This window comes from Lindgomyces ingoldianus, assembly GCF_010093535.1.
Source record: "Lindgomyces ingoldianus strain ATCC 200398 unplaced genomic scaffold BDR25scaffold_33, whole genome shotgun sequence".
Lineage (NCBI taxonomy): Eukaryota > Fungi > Ascomycota > Dothideomycetes > Pleosporales > Lindgomycetaceae > Lindgomyces > Lindgomyces ingoldianus.
The window spans coordinates 348,844-366,066 of record NW_022985194.1 but is presented as its reverse complement, the minus strand read 5'-3'; the positions used below and the strand labels follow the sequence as shown (position 1 = coordinate 366,066).

Genomic DNA, 17,223 nt, shown 5'->3' with positions numbered 1-17,223 from the left:
TTTAGCCTTCTAAAGAAGTGTCTTTTTTTTTTCTCTAAATAATTTTATATAGCATTAGAAATAAAAGTGTTACATTTACTATACTTTTTTACACACTTAACACATTTATCTAAAGATAAAGTTAACACATAAAATAACCTAAAAAATTAGTAAGCGCTATAAAGCCTTATCTTTATTTAATAAAAAAAATTAAAATAAAGAGTAATATAAGAATAATAGAATAAATAAGACTAATAAGCTATTTAGTATAGAAAAAATAGATGTTAAGGATGCTTTTTAGCAGGTAGATGCTTACCTTATAAACAAACTCTTACTAACACAGTTGTGTAAGCAGAGTGGTAAGGACGCTGCTAGGGAGAGGGGGCAGCGTGTTATAGTCTATAGTTAGACTAGCGTAACCCCACTAGCAGTGCTCCACAGTCTAGCTAGGTTAGGGCAGGGTTTGCTTAAAGACTAATTAGAGAACGCAGAGGCAGCGCAGCTGCCTAAGATTATAGAAGAATGCACTATCTAATAGGAGGACAGGCTGCAAGTTTAGGGAGCCTAAAGGAGCTTATAAGAGCCCCTCTTAGCAGGCTCCTATAAACTCCTGCTAGCTCCTCTTAGCACCCTAGCACATGTATATAGTTCTTATATTAAACAACCTTTAGAAGGTGTGTTTAATGTTTAGTTTATTTATTACATAGACTAAGTAGCATTTAGCTTTTTAAAGAGCTGTAATACTATTTATATATTTTACACTATATATACCTCTAACTTTGTCTAATAAGGACTGTTTAACCTAGCCTCCCTACTGCCGCATTAAGGGCAAACCACAATCTGGTCACCCTATATCATCCTCTATTAGCCTAATAGCCTGTACGTAGGACTGTACACCCTACCGGATTGGCCCCTACTAGCCGTCCTACTCCCCCCCTAGGAATACCGTAAGACCCGAGTGCTTCCCGAAGCAAGGATTGTAACAACGTCAAACTTCACTAAAATTATATATAATGAGTGTGCTATAGCTACTTTTGAACACTTAGTAACTTCTTAACCTATAAATTACATTCGCATCATCGCCTTCTCGCCTAATTTGCTCAGAGCCTACTGTCATGGCAAAACAATCTCCATTTGCTACCGCGCCACTATTTGGCTTGCACTACTTACAATACACATATAAGGGTCTTACCTAAGCCTTAGAGCCTTATTACAATGATAGGAAATTATTATTAGCCTTGTGTCTGCTATCGCGCGTAAATTCATGCAGGATCGCTACCCCAGCCAGTACCTCTGATCGGAGCGATCACCCATCCTGGCTAGTGCAAATAGTACGTAATCATCGCATTGTAATCTACTCACAGCTGCCAAGCAGACCTGTGGCTGTCACACTTTGTGGCTGTGTAGAGTCTTGGCGAGCAGGCCTGTCTTAGCCCCGCAGCCTGGCAATCCAGTTCAACCTTGACCGTGCCTTCAGTCAACTAACTCAACTCCCCGAGAACACCTACTGACGAACGGTGGTGAGGAGGGAAAAAACTGAAGATTCAACTCTGCAGGTCCTATCAACCCCCCCCTCTTCAGTTAGAAAGATTACATTGGCTTTCGTTTATCACAACCGTAGTGCAACCAAAGAGCATACTAGCCGGAAGTCTATTTGTTATTTGGTAGATCAAGATCTAGTTATAAGCGCCCTTCTTCACTATAGTCGAGTGAGGCCACTGCCATGGATGCTCCGGCCCCCCTTCGCCTTTATCAATATCGGCCCCTCAAGAGCTACACTACGATTCGTGTCCTTGTCCTTCAGCCAGCCAAGGATCTATACGGACTATTAAAAGCACAATTGGTGCACGTGCAGGGCGAGCACCTTCTCCTCGGCCACGGTAGCCCAGATTATTATGAAGTAGTCCCCTACTGTTGGGGCGAACCAAAATTATCGCATGTCCTTCTTGTTAACGAGGACTCGACACTTGGCATTACTAGCAACGCTGACACCTTGCTCCGCCATCTGAGAAGTTCGAGCAAACCTCGGTATTTATGGATCGACGCTATATGTTTGAATAAAGAAGACAGGAACGAGAAACAGATCCAGGTGCAACTCATGGGCAGGATATATGCACAAGCAGCAAAGGCCCGTATTTGGGTCGGCACTGCGACAGAGCATCAACATGTACCTCAGCTGTATAATGCGCTGAAATGGCTGGCTACACTTCTCAAGAACAAGGAAACACCCGCACCTGCTGAGGCGGAAATATTCCTGGAGACCACATGCGGTCTAGACTGGGAACATGCAATGAGCTAATTCTTTGCTCGGCCCTAATTTCTGAGACGGTGGATCCTGCAAGAAGTCGCTCTCGGGCACCACATAACCATCCATTGCGGTCAATGGAAGCTATCATGGCAGTGGTTTATTCAAGGTGTGAAAGGTCTCCAAGGTGCAATCGCTGGGGGTTTGCGCATTGATCTAAAAGCAGATTCCGCTTTGGATACTATCCTGGCCATTGAGAATTCCGACAATTATAAATTACTAGACCTTTTGTGGAGGTTCCACCAGTCGCAATGTTCAGTACCACAAGACAAGATCTTTGCGCTCTACGGGTTAGCACGAGACGTCAAAGAAAAACGGACGTAGATTACTCGAGGCACTGAAGCGACACGTTCACACGCGTCGCGGGCGCGTACTTCGAGGATAGAAAGTCAGTATGGCTTCATCTCGCACATTTCGGGTTATTACCGGAACAGGCCCTGGGGGCCTTCCATATCCTTCCTGGGTACCCAATTGGAATAACAGTCGCAGTTGTGCCACCATTCTGCCCGATAATAGCACCGCATTTTTGAGCTACAACAGCTTCAAGTATGGCAGTTTCTTCTATGACCCAGACTTACGAGAGTAGAATTTAATAACTACTATACAGGTCGCATCGAGAGTATCAGCGCCCTGTGTATGCGCCCCACTCCAGGGTCCAAGCAGCCGGAAGAGATAGTTTGAGACGAAGACAAAATACTTGCTCTTTTAGAAGTCCTCCTGGCCTTCTTTCAGCAGCCAAATAGCTCGCTCACTAAGCAATTCAAGAAAGTCATGCGCATACAAGAAAAGCCATATGACAATGACTTACGATCTCTGAGGGAGACTCTGCTACTGATCTTCCAGGAAGTGGGTCCGTGGAACTGCAAGCCCGCTACTCGATTGCATGCGCCTCTGCGGGCCGCCGTTTCTTCCCTCCTAGATGCTATATGGAATGGGTACGATATTCTTCACGTCCATAGCAAAAGACACGCTATCGGTATTGGCCCTCAAGGTACGCAATCTGGAGATGTCTTGGTGGTTCCACCTCAGGGTCCTACGAAAGTCGCTACGAACTCCGTATACTGGCCCTATAAAGGACATCCGTTATTTGGCATTGTGGTAAGGCCAGTATCAGAGTCTCTTCATCGCACTATACGCACTCAAGAACATATCCAACTAAACCAGAAACTTCACGGTTGCCGATATAGTGGGATTTGCTCCTTTTCTCTTTGGAAGTAGGACTGTGAACAAGAACTGGATAAAATTCGGGTCCAGCTTGTTTAAACTCTATAACAATCGAGCTTGTTGGCATCCTAGTCAAAATTAATTCTAGACAATTTCATTGCTTACTTATTTATGTTCTATTGCTACTGTATTTCTTATTATCTAGCTAATACCTCCGACCAACATATCTCACTTGACTTCCTCTTTTGATTAGTGCCGTATCCTCTGTTTATAAGCAAAATGGCGCTTGGCTCAACTTCGGCTCAGTCGCACCGCCACTGCTCAGGATGCTCACCTTTAACTCACTTTTCTATCCAAACTCAGTTAACCAGTCCCAATTATAGAACATACGGAATATCTAAGGCTATTACCGAAGGCGCGCGCTGGTTTATAGGGGTATTAGATTATTCCTAAGCCGCTCGCTCGCGCGCAGTAGTCGTGCCTAGTTATTGCTGAGCGAAGCGAAGCATACCGAGTATCTGGATCGTACTATTGGTGTACTAGGAGGAGCATTTGTGCTGGAGCTCGATGTCAATGCCTGAGGTCCCCCAACCGTTCCCAAACGAACTGAAACTTGGACCTGAGTTATAGAAGTGAGAGGTATAACGTTATCGGGGGTTTCTTCTCTTTCCGCAGTGGAATCCGGACTCGACGCAATCAACACCCACTCCTTGTTCGGTAAAGTAATGACTAGACTACTAAACACCACAATCAGGCCTCCAAAAGCCATTTCTATATTTCTATGGTCGATGGGCCAAAGTTTGTTATCATCGACTGGGAGTTCTCTGGGTGGTATCCTAGCTATTGGGAGTATTCAAGGGCGCTGTTTGGGTGCGGAGCATGGAAGGATGACTGAAGCTACTGGATCGAGCAAGCCCTGAAGCCGTTTCGATCCGAATATGCCTGGTTACTACTATTTCTCATAGAACTATTTTCGTAAGAGCATGTTCAATTTTGACATCTTGCAGTTATATACATTCTGGTCTCCTTATGTATGAGCCGATGCAGTGGACACACCCGGAGCTGGAAATCAACAACTCAAGATGTTCTACGTTCTACTAGGCCCTCCCAGTCGGTGGGGTTGGTATATATGTACCTAATTGTATTTCCGAAAGACGCCAGCATTTCGAACTCTCGTGCCTTCATAGATCCGAAGCGATATGTAACACCTAGGTGGATAGTCCACCGCATCGCAAATACTTTACAACAAGGTCGCTTTACGCAGCGCCAGTTGGACGCATCGCCTTTTGGAGTCTTCTGGGCCGGCATCGACGCAGATTCCCATCATCAGCGACATGAAACAAATTCGATCGCCCGTGTCACCATATATCTACTTCCATCTTTAGTACTTCTGGTTTCCTTCTCTCTTCACGCGCTGAGCTGGATTATCAAGCGAGTACATTTGCCAGTCCCCTTTGCGAAGGTTTTTGCCGAACTCAACTTCTGGTTTGGAGGAGAAAGAACGGTAATCTATATCATAATCTCTTCTTGCATGTTGTTCCTCGCTATTGTTGATATCCAATTCCATATCGTCGATTTTTTCGGAGGAGGCATCTTGAGGTACAGGCCGGAAATGGAATCTTTGTGCAACTCGCACCTGATGATATGGGGAGCCTACCATTTGCTACCATTATGTCGCACGGGTGGTTCTGGAGGGACCCGCTCGCTGATCATTTGTATATTATTTGAGAGAATTCTAGTACGAATCGGTATGCGTTGTTGTTTTAGTAGCGTCTATGCCATTCAAGCTTTCGTTGCTAGTAGTTCACGCTAGTAGTATCTCATCGGCTATTGCGACGGGTTCAAAGACATCAATATGAATATTTCCAACCCCCATCCTTTGTCGGCAGAAATGGGAGGCTTGGCACATGTGTGTGTGAGGGAAAAGGTTGTAAATTGGCTATCGACGAAGTGTACGAAACGACCTCCTTACATATATACAACTACCTTGTATTCTTAGGTTCGAGAGCGGAAATAGACTTTGGTGGGATCGGTTTTGAGGTAGGAGAACAAGGCTAATGGGTGATAACTGCATTATCCCACATTTCACATACTTCTCTTTACGACGCCCGCGAAGCCGACGCCAGCGAAACGGGTTTGATGGGACCCATAGGATTCAACGATTTACAATTCAAAACTGCTGAGGTTTTGGACAATGCGGCTAATCTAGGGGTGGAGAAGCCCCTCTCTTGCATTAGCCAATAATTCTGATCTAGTTTGTGTGCTTGCGGAGGTTGTGTTGTGAGGAAAAACACACGACATCACGACGAGCACAGGTACAATATCCATCAAATTGCACACTTGACGACTTGAATCTAGATCAGCCAACATAGTGAGGCGGCACATATGATAGAGAAGACAATTTGATATGTTGCAGAAATATTCCTATTGAACTATAAAGCTAATCGCGAAGTATAGAGGGCATATCTGCTGCATGCGCTAGGACTGCTTAAGAATAAGCAGGATTCTAAGAGAATGTCTGAAGGGTGACGCTAAGATCTAAGAAATAGTAAGGTAGCTTGAGAGGCCTTGTTAATAGAAGAGCAAGCTTGATAAGGAGCATTCGAATTGACTTATTTCGCAGCACGTGCTTGTCGTGCATGCCTCGCAGACGGACATGCTAGGAAGGTGGTGAATCAAAGTGGATAGGACAACCCTTAGAATACAATCACCTTTCTCGACTAGTATTAGAAGAGGCGCTCGTAGGTCTGTATGTAGAGCTAACGGCCAACCCAGGCTTGATCTGGTTTACAATCCTCCTTTAAGCTCTCGTATCTCTAGCGTAGGACGAGTTGAGATGTGTAAGCAATCAAGTCTTATTCTAGCCTATAGAGTTGCCAGAATAGACCGTCCACTAACATTTTCAAACATTTATGTCAATTCCCATGACTATTCTGTGACAGGTCCGAACCTCGTTGCTCAAGAAGCTGGCTCTGGGGGGAATGTTCTCACTAGTGGTGATCATTGTGCTTTTCGTTATTATCTGCCTCACTCTTGTCAGTAAACTCACAAAACAACGGAGTCTCACCTGGGCATATATGTGGCGCTCAATCGAGAATAACATTGGCAGTGGCCGGAGTAGGTGATTGAAACAACTATAGGTGCCCAGTTGAATGCAGTTAATTCTTGGCAAGATTTCGGGGCTCTAACTTAGTTCGAAGTTAGTAAGATTGTAAAGAGCCCTCTATCGAATCTACGGTCCAAATCTTGAGTAATGCTTTATATGCCTTCTTTTCGTGCTTTACGGTGTTCACTCCACTTTTTAAAAACCTACGTGGCCGTTAAATATGTGCATGGAATGCTAGATTTGGTACTTCGATTCACAGTCTTGGCACCAAACTTACTTGATTAGGCTTAATTTAACGCCTCAGGCACACCAGCTGGCACCCGGGAATCTACGATTGATCAACTACAGGCGGGTCAACTACCAATGCCAAACACTGAACGTTGGTAGTCTTTCTAGCGACATCAAGGGCATATACTGACGAATCTAGCAATCATCGCTGCCTGTTTAGCGTTCTTTTGCATTCCTTTCACCAACGACCAGTGAGACATACGTCCAACTAATAGTCTACGAGAAGCTTCAAAAAAACGTGCTTCAATGAAAGAAACTGTCAACGAACTCTGAAGACTGTCGTTACTGGAGGTTTTTGCTATAGAAACTAGGACTTGTGTTCCTCATATCAACTTAGCATGGAGGGTAATGCCTCCATCCTTGTTTCGGAGCATTCCATTGTGGAAGGATGAAGACTTTCCAAATGCCAGGTTTCGTGTGGCAGACACTAAATTGACGTTTGGAATTGATCACTACCTGCCTAGTTTAATTTTGCCGACGTTCCCATTGATGACTCGTCTAAACACGATGTACAGGAGAGCTGGCCATTAATTTATCCACTCCACTACGATCTAAGTTGTATTTCTACTTAAGTCCATTCTCCTTCTACATGCCTCTTTCTGCAGCTTTCGCAGGGTCTTAAATCTAATTCTGTGAAAAAATATGCTTCGGACATGACGCTGGCCGATGCGAGTTTCGACCCGACAAGCGCCAAACAAGGGCTAATTTCAGACGTATATTGGCATCCTACTGGCCCTCTCCCTAATTCCAGCAACAGGTCTAACTAATATACACCACCCAAACCATGTTCGGGTGGTGTGAGAATGTAAGGTACTTTGCACCTGCATCTGGGAAAAGATCAAGAACAATGACAGACTGAGGTTAACCGTCACTTCAAGCCACGTGAACTTAAGATGCCGCATAATCCTTTTCGTAGGTTCCTATAATTCTTACAAACAATACCATCTCTCACTATTTACGAGCTCAGTGCACACTCATGCTGTCTATTTGACAAGGTTAGACCGACTTCGACGCGCCGAACCAAAGTCTACATATAAGCCAGTCATAATAGGCCCCTGATGATGTCCGACTTCTTATTTGGATTAGTGGGCCGATAGATCTCGACTAGGTCTGTCAGAGTGCACAGCATATGCACACTAACAGCCCAACTCTAAGTTTTTGAGTGCGGTTCCAAGGAAAACTATGTTTTAATATTCAATTTCCATTGGAAAGATCCCACCTCGATTCTTAGAGTCCACCAATACTAGAAGCTCATGCAGCGAAGCGCTTAGCAATAGTGGCGGTAGTATTTGTGGCAGCACCTGCCACTTGGAAAGCAATGACGCCACCAAATGGGCCAGCACGGTTGGCTATTTCCATTAGTTTTGGTTTCAAATTCAAGTAAGCAGCTTACCATTTGCAATCTTCATGAAGCAGACATTTTGCTGACCAGCGACAGCCCCAGTACAGGAAGTTCCAGCTGGGACTGCGATGTTGATCGGAAAGTCCATGTTCACGTTCGCAGCACGCTTCATCAAGCCCAGAGCTTGCAGGGCGCGAGGAACCTTACCGTTAGCCTTGATATTCCCATTATTTCCAGGCACATCTGGCGCCCTGTCAGAATGCGTTGGAAGTATGTGAAGCGGAATCCTTACCAGTCACGACGTTGGCTTGTATGCCATTGGAGAATTGGCCAGTAGCAGTGGGGTCAATAATTGCTTGGACGGGGCCAGCTCCATCCTGGAGCAATTAGTAAGTTGTGCAACCGTATGGCGTCAATGGGGGTGTGCTTACAGTAGTAACGATGTGAAACGTTCCTGTAATTGATCCATTGCTTGCGCTAACCTGCGGCAGGGTGGAGCCAGACTGAGCTATAGCGGCCGACAGATCAGCAGCCTTATTCTGCCCACCTCCGGTTGTCCTTCCGAGTCCATTAGTTGCGATGTTTGTCTTGCCGAAGACGGTTGTGTCGACTTCTGTGACTCTGTTCCTCCCGGTTCCTGGAACGATGCCACCAGTGATGCCAAGAGCAGTTCCGTTGCCACCAGCATTTCCCTGGACGACGGCAACCTTGCCATGGGCCGCGACAAGAGGCGACGCTGCCAGAGCGCCAATGATGATAGAAAGAAGAAGGGGCATAATGACTGGTGGTAGAAGAAGCAAGGGGTATATTGAAGATTAGGGGTGAAGAAAAAGCAGATGCGCCAGCTCAACGGCGCTGATGGAGATAACCAAGAGAGTGAATTGTAAAGCTAAAAGTAGATAACTGACGAAGCAAGAAAGCAAGTTCTTCGCCGCATACTCACATCTTTATACACGCCAGCCCCGACCCGCCGAATTTCCCGTTAGTCTCTCACGTCAAACATAGATGCAGGCTGCGATACAATCTCTCAACATCGTCACTCGCAAATAGATACCAGGTGAGGCTCGTTCAAGTTTCATGCCCAAGGCCAAGAGACCAAGGTGCGGCGGCTAGGCTCGAGTTGCTCAGTATGTTGTGGACTCTTGATGCTATTTTCCGGCGTTGAAATTGTTTCGCCATGACGATTCGCCGAGCTACAGCACACATCCCAAGCTTTGACAAGCTTTCAAGCTTCGGCTCGCCTGTTCTTGACTTTTGGGGGAGCACGGCAATAACACCATGCACGAAGAAAGGTTCTACATGAAACGATCTTGTTCCATGTTTGCCTGACGAGAATACAAAGACAGGAAAGATATAGATCGCGTGAGAAGATAGTAGGAACGTCGTGGTAAGCGAAGTTCTGCGCTCTTTTAGTCAATATGATGTCAAAAACTCTCCTCATATATCCACAATAGTATTTTCATGAAGAATGATCCCAAAAACTTAATTTTAACCTAAAAAATAGAGTAATTCAGCGCAATAGGGATCTCAAAACATCTTGACGCCACATCTCGTGCTATCCCAATCCGGTAAGCGCTGTCGCTAGTGTTTCGGTTTCAACCCTCATCTCAGCAGCACTCGATCGCTGGTCATCACCACGACCAAATCCAGAGAGTTACAAACTATTCAATTTCTCAACCCATACATACGACATCCATTCAAGTTGAGCAATTGTTGCGTTTCCGAGTCTGGGGTTCCTAAATCAGGAGGCGTACATGCTTAGCCCCGCGCGAAGTGAAACCGGCGAAACGCCCATTCTTCTGATGGTCTAGCAGGTCAGGCAGCTGTGAGACTCTAGAAACGGGACTTGGTATTCATCGTCACATGGATTGGGGGTTTTGAGCCTCTCGCGATATATCGCGCACGATGATGAAGCGTGGTGTTGAGACGGCAGGTGGGTCCTGAGGCTGTGGCGAAGCAGCCAGGTATGTTACAAGGCATTTGCGTTCATGCTGGTATCACGAGATAAGTTATGAGGATCTAATTCTAGCAGATGAGAATATGCGGATGGGAGTTGTCTCGCCCACTGCCATGTTTCGACTCTGGCTTTGACTGCCCCCAAAGCACTGCCGCATTGCTGATATCGTTTGACGGGTGCAATGGTTCCCCAGCTCGGCTTTAGGAAGAGTTTCAGGCATCGACTTCGCCTACGATCGACACCTACCAAACTATCCTTTGCGTGATTTCTGCTGATCCTGTTGTGCGAGCAGCCCAGATGTCACACTTCCTCCTTGAGCTGGTCCACTTTGTGATATCCAAGCAAACAAAGGGAGGGTTTCTATTCTGCAAACAGCAACGCCATATGATGCTAGATCACCCTTATAACCCGGTGTGTTATTACAAATCGTCAGGCCACTCTCTCGTACATTCCATTCTTCGGCAGCCGTGGTAAAACGAACTCCCTTTCGAACGAGATACGTCAGCTACAGCTTGTTCCTTCCTTTCCATTTGAGAGTATTTCTTATCATTCCATGAAACCAAAGGAATCAGCGAGACTCACAATACACAATAAAGTAGTGATGGTGAAGTAGAAAGTGTTGTGGTGTGAGTTAGCAAAGTTCAGAAGTTGTGAGAGGCGATGTAGTTAAAATGGAGGCGAACCCCCAGAATGTGATAAGGTTGAAATTAAGCATAGATGAGTATGCTGATATTGAGTAGAATGGACTAAGTAGCTCGTGTACAGTCTTCGCTACTCATATCCCTTGAAATTATGCTGAACAACAGCTGTAGCTCTGCGAAAGACGCCCTCAATCACCCATGGCTACTGGACACATTCTCTTCGCCCATACCCTTCCATTCAACGCTTTACTGGGCCGTTCTTTCAGGGACCCCGATGCGCTTGCGCTCTATACCAGCTGTTATATCTACGCTTCGCTTCATTGGGCCGACTATATTCATATGTCGTCCAAAGTGAGCCAGCACCCCACGTCTCTCAGATTGATCTTGACTTGGACAGACACAAACGCCGGCCACAACACCCTTCTTCACCTCAAATCTCCTTGTCTAGCTTAAGTTCGGGATACTCGGGCAGTCTCCACCCGCCCTTTTCCTCCCTCGAAAACCTCGTAACAAGCTGCGGGATCCTCAAAAACTCCAGCACGGCCGCAACGAAATGCAACATCGTAATCCCAAACCAAGTCTCCGGATACCCAAGCCTCAACAACGCAGGATTAAACTTCTGTATCTCCTCAACAAACGGCCGGAGCACAGCATCATAATTCTCAAACGCCTTCTGCAGGTCCTCAGGGTGTCTGTTGATCTCGCCAGCCAACACATACGCGCCCACCAACGCACTCGTAGTCCCCATGCCCGTGATCGGCGAGGGACAATGCGCCGCATCGGCGAGCAGCACGACGCGACCTCTCGACCACGTATCCGTGCGAATCTGAACGACTTCTTGACAATAAAAATTCTCTGTCGTCTGCATTCCCTCGATCAACCTGTCTGTCTCCCACCCCCCCTCCGCGGAACTTCTGGGTCCAAAACGCCTTTTGCGTTTCGATCGTCGCTCTAGGCAAACTCCGCAATTCTTCAGAATCCGCATCTGCGTTGACTTTAAGACTAAAATACGCTTGAGTTTCCGTCAGACTGTGTGTTCGACACATGACCATCCGCGACCCGGGGATGTGGTATACCTTCCGGATATTATTGTCGATTTCTGCGCGACGAACGAACCAATAGGCCATATACAATCCCAACCGTTTGATCGGATCCTGTCCCCCATCTCTATCCCCATCCGCCAAAATCGCCCTCCTGATCCGCGAGCCCTGCCCATCAGCCCCAACCAAAACATCAAACCTCTTTATCTTTCCATCCGAAAACTTCACCATCACTCCATCCTCATCTTGTTCAAACCCCTCCACTGCCTTCCCAAACACATACTGCACATTCTCATACCCCCTCGTCGCCTCATACATAACCCTCACAAAATCCCCCCTCATAATCTCATATTCGGATGTCAGACTCTGTGCACCCTTCCCGCTCTTATTCGCTAAAAATGTGGCTTTGACATTACCCCCCGCATCCACCATCGCGACACCGGCTTCGTCAACCAGGTGGGAACGGATGGTGGAGAGGAGACCCATGCGGCGCAGGACTTGGATGCCTTGCGCTCGAATGTCGATTTGAGCTCCGGTGGCGCGGAGGGCGGGATAGCGTTCGATGATTGTAATGTGGTGGTTAGTGCGGGCAAGGAAGAAGGCGAGGGTGGGACCAGCGCATCCGCCGCCGCTGATGAGGATATTGAGGGGCATTATGGAATGGATTGGAGTAGGATGGAAGGAAAGAGGAGAGGGAGCGCGAAGGCTAAAAATGACAATAGTCAATAATAGTTAATGGAAAAATATGGATAGTCAGACGGGGAAACCAAACTCTGGCTTCGATATATCCGCAAAGTACTCTGGTGTACGTACTCTAAGAAGTTTGGTGAGCTCAGTTACCTCACAACCCTACCCGAATACTGAAACCAACACAACCCAAGAGCGTACGTCAAGATGCATTTATATACCCTGTACACTCCGCTTCCTCCGCCTCCGACTCCGACATGTGCGGACCGTCCGTATCTTTCTCCGCCATCTGTTCACGCTATTGGTCGAAATGTAAGGCTAAGAAATGCACTATTGCACCCTTCCCGTTTGCTTCCATTCACGACCATAGATCATGATTAACTACATGGTTATGTCGACTAGCACATAACAAAAACCAATGAAATTAAAACCATTCAATTATGTAGCGGGCGTTATAGTAATCTTAATTTCCAAGGTTCTATTCCCTTGCAAAGTGCATTGAACAACGTCTTTTCACCTAGCCGAACGTCAAACATGATAGAGGGGTAATTCAAGACATAAATGAGGGTCGTATTAATATCTTCTTTAGTTCTACAAGGAGGCGCGGCAGACGGGTTCTACCCTTCTAAAGCGAGCGATTACTCTGCTCTACTCTATGCACCCCTTCCCACCAATTAAATTTCTGGATTCGTTCTCGTGAAAACTTCACTTACAGTAAAGAGCAATAAATCCCCCTTTCCCTCCTGCACTCAACCTCAAATTTGAAGCAAGATCCGCATCCATACTGGCATACCTATACCATATCTAGAAATTAAGGTGTGTGGTAGGGTAAAAACAGACAGATTCCACTGGGAGTTTGGCGGGCGTGAGAGCTTGGTTTCATAGCCAACCAGGCATATCTTTGAGAGGGATGGGCTGTATGGGCATGGGATAGGAGTGAGGGATAGAAGCGAGAGGTGGGGCTTTGAGTGGATTTTTACTTCCTCATTTTGTGTGTACTCAAGGGATTCTTGAAGTGTACCAATGGAGTCTCAGGACTAGAAGAGGATGAATTAACGGATAGCAGCGTGTATGCATCAAGGGTGAATATCTCAGACAGGGGGAGACAAGGATTACGGAAGTTTCCTGTGGGATAAAGGTTGTTGTCTAAAATACTGTTTTGCTAGAAAAAGGAGAAGTAGAGAAGGGCATTAATCATGATCTAATTATTACCGCACCCTGAACTCATTCCTCATGGCCAGGCAATCTCCCAAGTTCCATACATTCTCCATCTCATTCCGCTACTCTTGAAGGTCAACCTCATATTGTAGCTTTCCATCTCATCTCATTGCCATTCATGTCACTTTCATCCTCTACGTAGCCGCTTCAGCATTCCGCTTCGCCGCACTCTCGGCCGTACTCTTCAGCGCCACCGGCGCATCATCCCACGGAATCACCAACTCAACAAACCGCAACTTGTCTGTATCGCCGCTAGAAAATTCCCTATCCATGAACAGCTCCTCAACGCCACGCTTAGAGCTCACTCGATACGTCAGCAACTTATCCTTGGGCGCACCGAACGCAGCGGGAAGAGCCTTGTAGTCCCAAGGCTGGATATCGTTGTATGAGTCCTTCCAGCCGTGGATGTAGCGCTCGATGGTGTAGCCATCATTGCAGATGACGAAGATGATGGGGTTGAGTCTATTGCGGATCATGGTTGAGACTTCTTGTGCGGTGAGTTGGAAGGAGCCGTCGCCGGTGAAGAGAATGGTGCGTTTGATACCCATTTCTTTTGCGGCGAGAGCGGCACCTTGACACGAGCCGGTGGCGTACCCGATGCTACCCCAGAGGACTTGCGAGATCGCCTTGACATCGGCCGGGAAGCGGGTCTCCCAGATACCGAAGTTCGAGGTTCCAGTCTCGGTGATGACAATGTCACCCTCCTTCAGCCACTGTCCAAGACGTGGCCAGAACCAGGCTTGTGTGATTGTGGGCTCTGGGGAAAGCAATTCGACCTCTGGGATTTCGTTGTTGGGATTTGGTCCGTGCTCGATGTTGAGTTTGCCCATCTTCTGGCAGACCTTCTTGAGCACACCATTCATACGCACGCCAGGGTATTCCGAGTACCGAACTTTGACACCGTAGGAATGGAAATCAATGGTGTTGAGTTGTGAGATGCGGTAGGTGAAACCTGCGGTGTTGAAGTCGGACTTGATGGCGCCAATACTAAGGACGAGATCAGCCGATTCAACGCGCTCGCGGACGCCCTTGTTGCTGCCGTCGCCAGCATAGACACCGCCGTAGTTGGGGAAGGTCTCGTTGACGGCACCCTTTCCCATCGGAGCGACAAAAGTGGGGATGCCGGACTTTTCAATGAGCTCGTGGACCTCATCGAGAGCGCGATGACGGATAGCGCAGGCGTCGACGAGAATGATGGGGTTGCGGGCGGCGTGGAGATACTTGAGGACGACGTCAACGACATAATCTTCCTTTTCGGGTTCATTGTCTGGGTAGCTTAGGTTCAGCGGCGTCTTGAGCCTATCTCCGTCGACCTTCTTCTGGACTATATCTGTGGGTAGAGAAATATACACGGGCCGGGACTTTAGCCAGCACTCCCGAATTGCATTGTCGATCAGCACTGCTGCTTCATGAGGGTCATTGAGGAGCGAGACGGCACAGGATATCTGCCTCGACATCCTCGAGAAGACATTGAAGTCGCCGTTTCCGAGAGTGTGGTGCAGGAGCATTCCATCCTTTTGGGCGATTGTAGACGGGTAGCCAACAATGTGAACGATAGGGACATATTCGGAATAAGCACCCGCAATTGCATTGACAGCGGAGAGCTCTCCCACGCCAAAAGTAGTGACGATGGCGGAGATGCCCTTGATGCGCGCATAGCCATCTGCCGCATAGCCTGGAAGTAGATTGTTAGTAAAGGGCTATATAATACCTGGTCAGTCAAAGTGGAACATAACGAGGGTAATTCAGGCCAGAAATTGGCTTCCATTGAATGCACTTCCCGACTCCAGCAAGATGTTGAACAAACAGGTTCCGTTGTGTGATGTTCCACGTTATTGGATAACAGGCTGTAGAGCTATACCGGGGATGTTGTTCCACATTTGGGAGTCGCGATGGAGGGGCAGTGAGGGGTAGCTTGAGCTTCACTTACCAGCATTGAGCTCGTTGCAGTTGCCGACCCAATTGAGGCCGGCCTTGGGGATGTAGTCGAGGGCTACGAGATTGTAGTCGCCGGGCAGGCCGTGTATTGAGCGGACGCCGACCTCGTGCAGTCGTCGGAAGAGGTACTGTCAGGAGCTTAGCTATAGCCCATAGCGCACGCCAATCGAGGGTAGGAAGCTCACCTCGGCGACATCGATTGGATTCTTGAGTTCCTCGGTCCTCAGGTCATGAGCCATGGTGCAATTGGAGGCAAAGTGAAGGTAAGAAGAGAATTAGGAATGTAGAGGGTTGATATATTGGTGATCGCGGTTGGAGGCGGCAGGCTTTATGTGCCCGCAGCAGGGAATGTAATTATGACGGTGATAAGTAAGCTGGTTAGTCACTTGCACACCATCACCCTACATGGCCTGACTGATATTGGAATTTGCATGTCGGAATTGGAACCAGAACACCGCGGCCGACACAGACGCGGGCACGTTGCACGTTGCAAGCGTTTGCAGCCGAATCCAGGGCCAGCCGGGCCGTGGAAGTGTTGGGCCACGGTCGAATGAGAGCATGACCGACTTATGGGGCACAGGATGAGGCACAGATGGAAACGGCATGCAAGATAAATTAGGGAATGACTCAGGACAATTGAACAATAGACGACGTGGAAAGAAAAAGGTTGGTTTCGACAAGCGAATGCGCGGAGGTACCTGCGTCATCAACGGCTTCCTTTGGCGCCAGAAGGGAATGTTTGAGGCGGTGATAGATACCGCCATTGCATATCTTATCTAATCGATCGATCGAACGATGGCGAGGTCGGGACGCTGGGCCTTTAGAAGTGACGTGCGTAGACAGCCCGGAGCGGACAGCCGATAATGGAATATGTGGAAACAGGTTATAACTACAGGACCGGACTTGATGTTCACGAGTGTCCGAAGGATGTGCAACTGCGTTTGCGTCTGTGAGTTTGTCTGTGCGAGAACAGCACCGGTGAGGGTGGCTCGCCGTGGCTTGTGGCGCATTGCTCGGCCACCTTTCCTCCGCGCTGGCCCCATCCCTGCTCTTCTGCAAGTTGTTCTGAGACTGTTCAGGTCGGGTATCGAGCGACAAGACGATAGATCACGTTAGATGTTCAGGATTGGGATCTGGGGGTGAACGACGGGTGCCACGCCGCCGCATGTACCCGTCGCTGGGAGCGACTGCGCTGTGCTCGTGTGCTGTCCCAGCTGGTGGAGGCCCAGCATCCATCCGAGCATCTGCAGCGCAGCATCCAAGCGTGGCCCAAGCGTCCACCGACGCAACGCCGCCTGCCCTCGCCCATCTCACAGCCAGCTCCTCCTAGAGGCAGTCCACCGGCACTCATCAATCGCTCCATCGCAGCCCTCGCCCATCTCTACCCTCCTCCATCTGTTACCTCTTCCCCCCCCCCCTCCCCCGGCGCTCGCAGCATCCGTCCGCTGCTCGCCTCCGCCGTCTTTGTTGCGACCATCTCGTGTGCAAGCGCCCGCCATCCTGCGCAGTGCTTTTTCGAGCTTCTCCGCTTACGCTGCTGCGCTGCTTGAAACGACTG

At 48.0% G+C, this 17,223-nt stretch overlaps 10 protein-coding genes across 10 annotated transcripts; 5 read left to right on the top strand and 5 right to left on the bottom strand.

Annotated features, from left to right (window-relative positions):
• The first annotated feature begins 1,450 nt into the window (after positions 1-1,450).
• Positions 1,451-2,590, top strand: BDR25DRAFT_377134 (HET-domain-containing protein). Its single transcript, XM_033697481.1, has 2 exons — positions 1,451-2,249; positions 2,275-2,590. Exons 1-2 carry the CDS (start codon positions 1,703-1,705, stop codon positions 2,301-2,303), a joined length of 576 nt encoding a protein of 191 aa, XP_033543404.1. The 5' UTR covers positions 1,451-1,702; the 3' UTR covers positions 2,304-2,590.
• A 1,137-nt stretch (positions 2,591-3,727) lies between these two features.
• BDR25DRAFT_359456 (uncharacterized protein) lies at positions 3,728-5,854 on the top strand (the record flags this gene model as incomplete). Its single annotated transcript, XM_033696083.1, has 13 exons — positions 3,728-3,883; positions 3,924-4,030; positions 4,082-4,160; positions 4,203-4,318; positions 4,346-4,423; positions 4,487-5,163; positions 5,216-5,240; positions 5,296-5,329; positions 5,369-5,437; positions 5,493-5,509; positions 5,575-5,659; positions 5,734-5,763; positions 5,807-5,854. 13 exons carry the CDS (start codon positions 3,728-3,730, stop codon positions 5,852-5,854), a joined length of 1,521 nt encoding a protein of 506 aa, XP_033543403.1.
• Positions 5,855-5,962: 108 nt separating this feature from the next.
• BDR25DRAFT_359455 (uncharacterized protein) lies at positions 5,963-7,373 on the top strand (the record flags this gene model as incomplete). The annotated part of the gene is made up of 12 exons (XM_033696082.1): positions 5,963-5,973; positions 6,027-6,080; positions 6,112-6,128; positions 6,173-6,197; positions 6,224-6,278; positions 6,391-6,556; positions 6,589-6,640; positions 6,700-6,733; positions 6,793-6,937; positions 6,961-7,033; positions 7,066-7,133; positions 7,180-7,373. The coding sequence occupies 12 exons, from the start codon at positions 5,963-5,965 to the stop codon at positions 7,371-7,373; spliced, it is 894 nt and encodes a 297-aa protein (XP_033543402.1).
• A 398-nt stretch (positions 7,374-7,771) lies between these two features.
• On the bottom strand, positions 7,772-9,083 carry BDR25DRAFT_306080 (uncharacterized protein). The gene is made up of 4 exons (XM_033690547.1): positions 8,616-9,083; positions 8,477-8,561; positions 8,236-8,427; positions 7,772-8,191 (listed from the first exon to the last, which is right to left on the bottom strand). Exons 1-4 carry the CDS (start codon positions 8,958-8,960, stop codon positions 8,094-8,096), a joined length of 720 nt encoding a protein of 239 aa, XP_033543401.1. The 5' UTR covers positions 8,961-9,083; the 3' UTR covers positions 7,772-8,093.
• A 656-nt stretch (positions 9,084-9,739) lies between these two features.
• On the bottom strand, positions 9,740-10,671 carry BDR25DRAFT_359453 (uncharacterized protein; the record flags this gene model as incomplete). The annotated part of the gene is made up of 7 exons (XM_033696081.1): positions 9,740-9,800; positions 9,843-9,911; positions 9,939-9,991; positions 10,031-10,130; positions 10,158-10,418; positions 10,448-10,531; positions 10,565-10,671. The coding sequence occupies 7 exons, from the start codon at positions 10,669-10,671 to the stop codon at positions 9,740-9,742; spliced, it is 735 nt and encodes a 244-aa protein (XP_033543400.1).
• Positions 10,672-10,845: 174 nt separating this feature from the next.
• Positions 10,846-12,678, bottom strand: BDR25DRAFT_345468 (putative monooxygenase). The gene is made up of 3 exons (XM_033694056.1): positions 12,636-12,678; positions 11,859-12,528; positions 10,846-11,794 (listed from the first exon to the last, which is right to left on the bottom strand). Exons 2-3 carry the CDS (start codon positions 12,474-12,476, stop codon positions 11,213-11,215), a joined length of 1,200 nt encoding a protein of 399 aa, XP_033543399.1. The 5' UTR covers positions 12,477-12,528; positions 12,636-12,678; the 3' UTR covers positions 10,846-11,212.
• BDR25DRAFT_359451 (uncharacterized protein) lies at positions 12,568-12,918 on the top strand (the record flags this gene model as incomplete). Its single annotated transcript, XM_033696080.1, has 2 exons — positions 12,568-12,813; positions 12,880-12,918. The coding sequence occupies 2 exons, from the start codon at positions 12,568-12,570 to the stop codon at positions 12,916-12,918; spliced, it is 285 nt and encodes a 94-aa protein (XP_033543398.1).
• An 856-nt stretch (positions 12,919-13,774) lies between these two features.
• BDR25DRAFT_306077 (pyruvate decarboxylase) lies at positions 13,775-15,951 on the bottom strand. The gene is made up of 3 exons (XM_033690546.1): positions 15,851-15,951; positions 15,658-15,793; positions 13,775-15,402 (listed from the first exon to the last, which is right to left on the bottom strand). The coding sequence occupies exons 1-3, from the start codon at positions 15,902-15,904 to the stop codon at positions 13,862-13,864; spliced, it is 1,731 nt and encodes a 576-aa protein (XP_033543397.1). The 5' UTR covers positions 15,905-15,951; the 3' UTR covers positions 13,775-13,861.
• BDR25DRAFT_306076 (uncharacterized protein) lies at positions 15,898-16,495 on the top strand. The gene has a single exon (XM_033690545.1). It carries the CDS (start codon positions 16,269-16,271, stop codon positions 16,443-16,445), a length of 177 nt encoding a protein of 58 aa, XP_033543395.1. The 5' UTR covers positions 15,898-16,268; the 3' UTR covers positions 16,446-16,495.
• Positions 15,941-16,225, bottom strand: BDR25DRAFT_359449 (uncharacterized protein; the record flags this gene model as incomplete). Its single annotated transcript, XM_033696079.1, has 2 exons — positions 15,941-16,050; positions 16,081-16,225. The coding sequence occupies 2 exons, from the start codon at positions 16,223-16,225 to the stop codon at positions 15,941-15,943; spliced, it is 255 nt and encodes an 84-aa protein (XP_033543396.1).
• Positions 16,496-17,223: the final 728 nt, after the last annotated feature.

Bases quoted from the DNA above. Each gene is read 5' to 3' on its own strand.
- BDR25DRAFT_306076 (XM_033690545.1), top strand. From the start codon at position 16,269: ATGCAAGATAAATTAGGGAATGACTCAGGACAATTGAACAATAGACGA.
- BDR25DRAFT_306077 (XM_033690546.1), bottom strand. From the start codon at position 15,904: ATGGCTCATGACCTGAGGACCGAGGAACTCAAGAATCCAATCGATGTC. The intron at 15,794-15,850 runs GTGAGCTTCCTA...AGCTCCTGACAG, and splicing joins ATCCAATCGATGTCGCCGAG to TACCTCTTCCGACGACTGCA. The intron at 15,403-15,657 runs GTAAGTGAAGCT...ATCTACTTCCAG, and splicing joins CTGCAACGAGCTCAATGCTG to GCTATGCGGCAGATGGCTAT.
- BDR25DRAFT_345468 (XM_033694056.1), bottom strand. From the start codon at position 12,476: ATGCCCCTCAATATCCTCATCAGCGGCGGCGGATGCGCTGGTCCCACC. The intron at 11,795-11,858 runs GTATACCACATC...CGGAAACTCAAG, and splicing joins TCGACAATAATATCCGGAAG to CGTATTTTAGTCTTAAAGTC.
- BDR25DRAFT_306080 (XM_033690547.1), bottom strand. From the start codon at position 8,960: ATGCCCCTTCTTCTTTCTATCATCATTGGCGCTCTGGCAGCGTCGCCT. The intron at 8,562-8,615 runs GTAAGCACACCC...TAATTGCTCCAG, and splicing joins CGTTTCACATCGTTACTACT to GATGGAGCTGGCCCCGTCCA. The intron at 8,192-8,235 runs GTAAGCTGCTTA...TAATGGAAATAG, and splicing joins CTTCATGAAGATTGCAAATG to CCAACCGTGCTGGCCCATTT.
- BDR25DRAFT_377134 (XM_033697481.1), top strand. From the start codon at position 1,703: ATGGATGCTCCGGCCCCCCTTCGCCTTTATCAATATCGGCCCCTCAAG. The intron at 2,250-2,274 runs GTCTAGACTGGG...ACATGCAATGAG, and splicing joins ATTCCTGGAGACCACATGCG to CTAATTCTTTGCTCGGCCCT.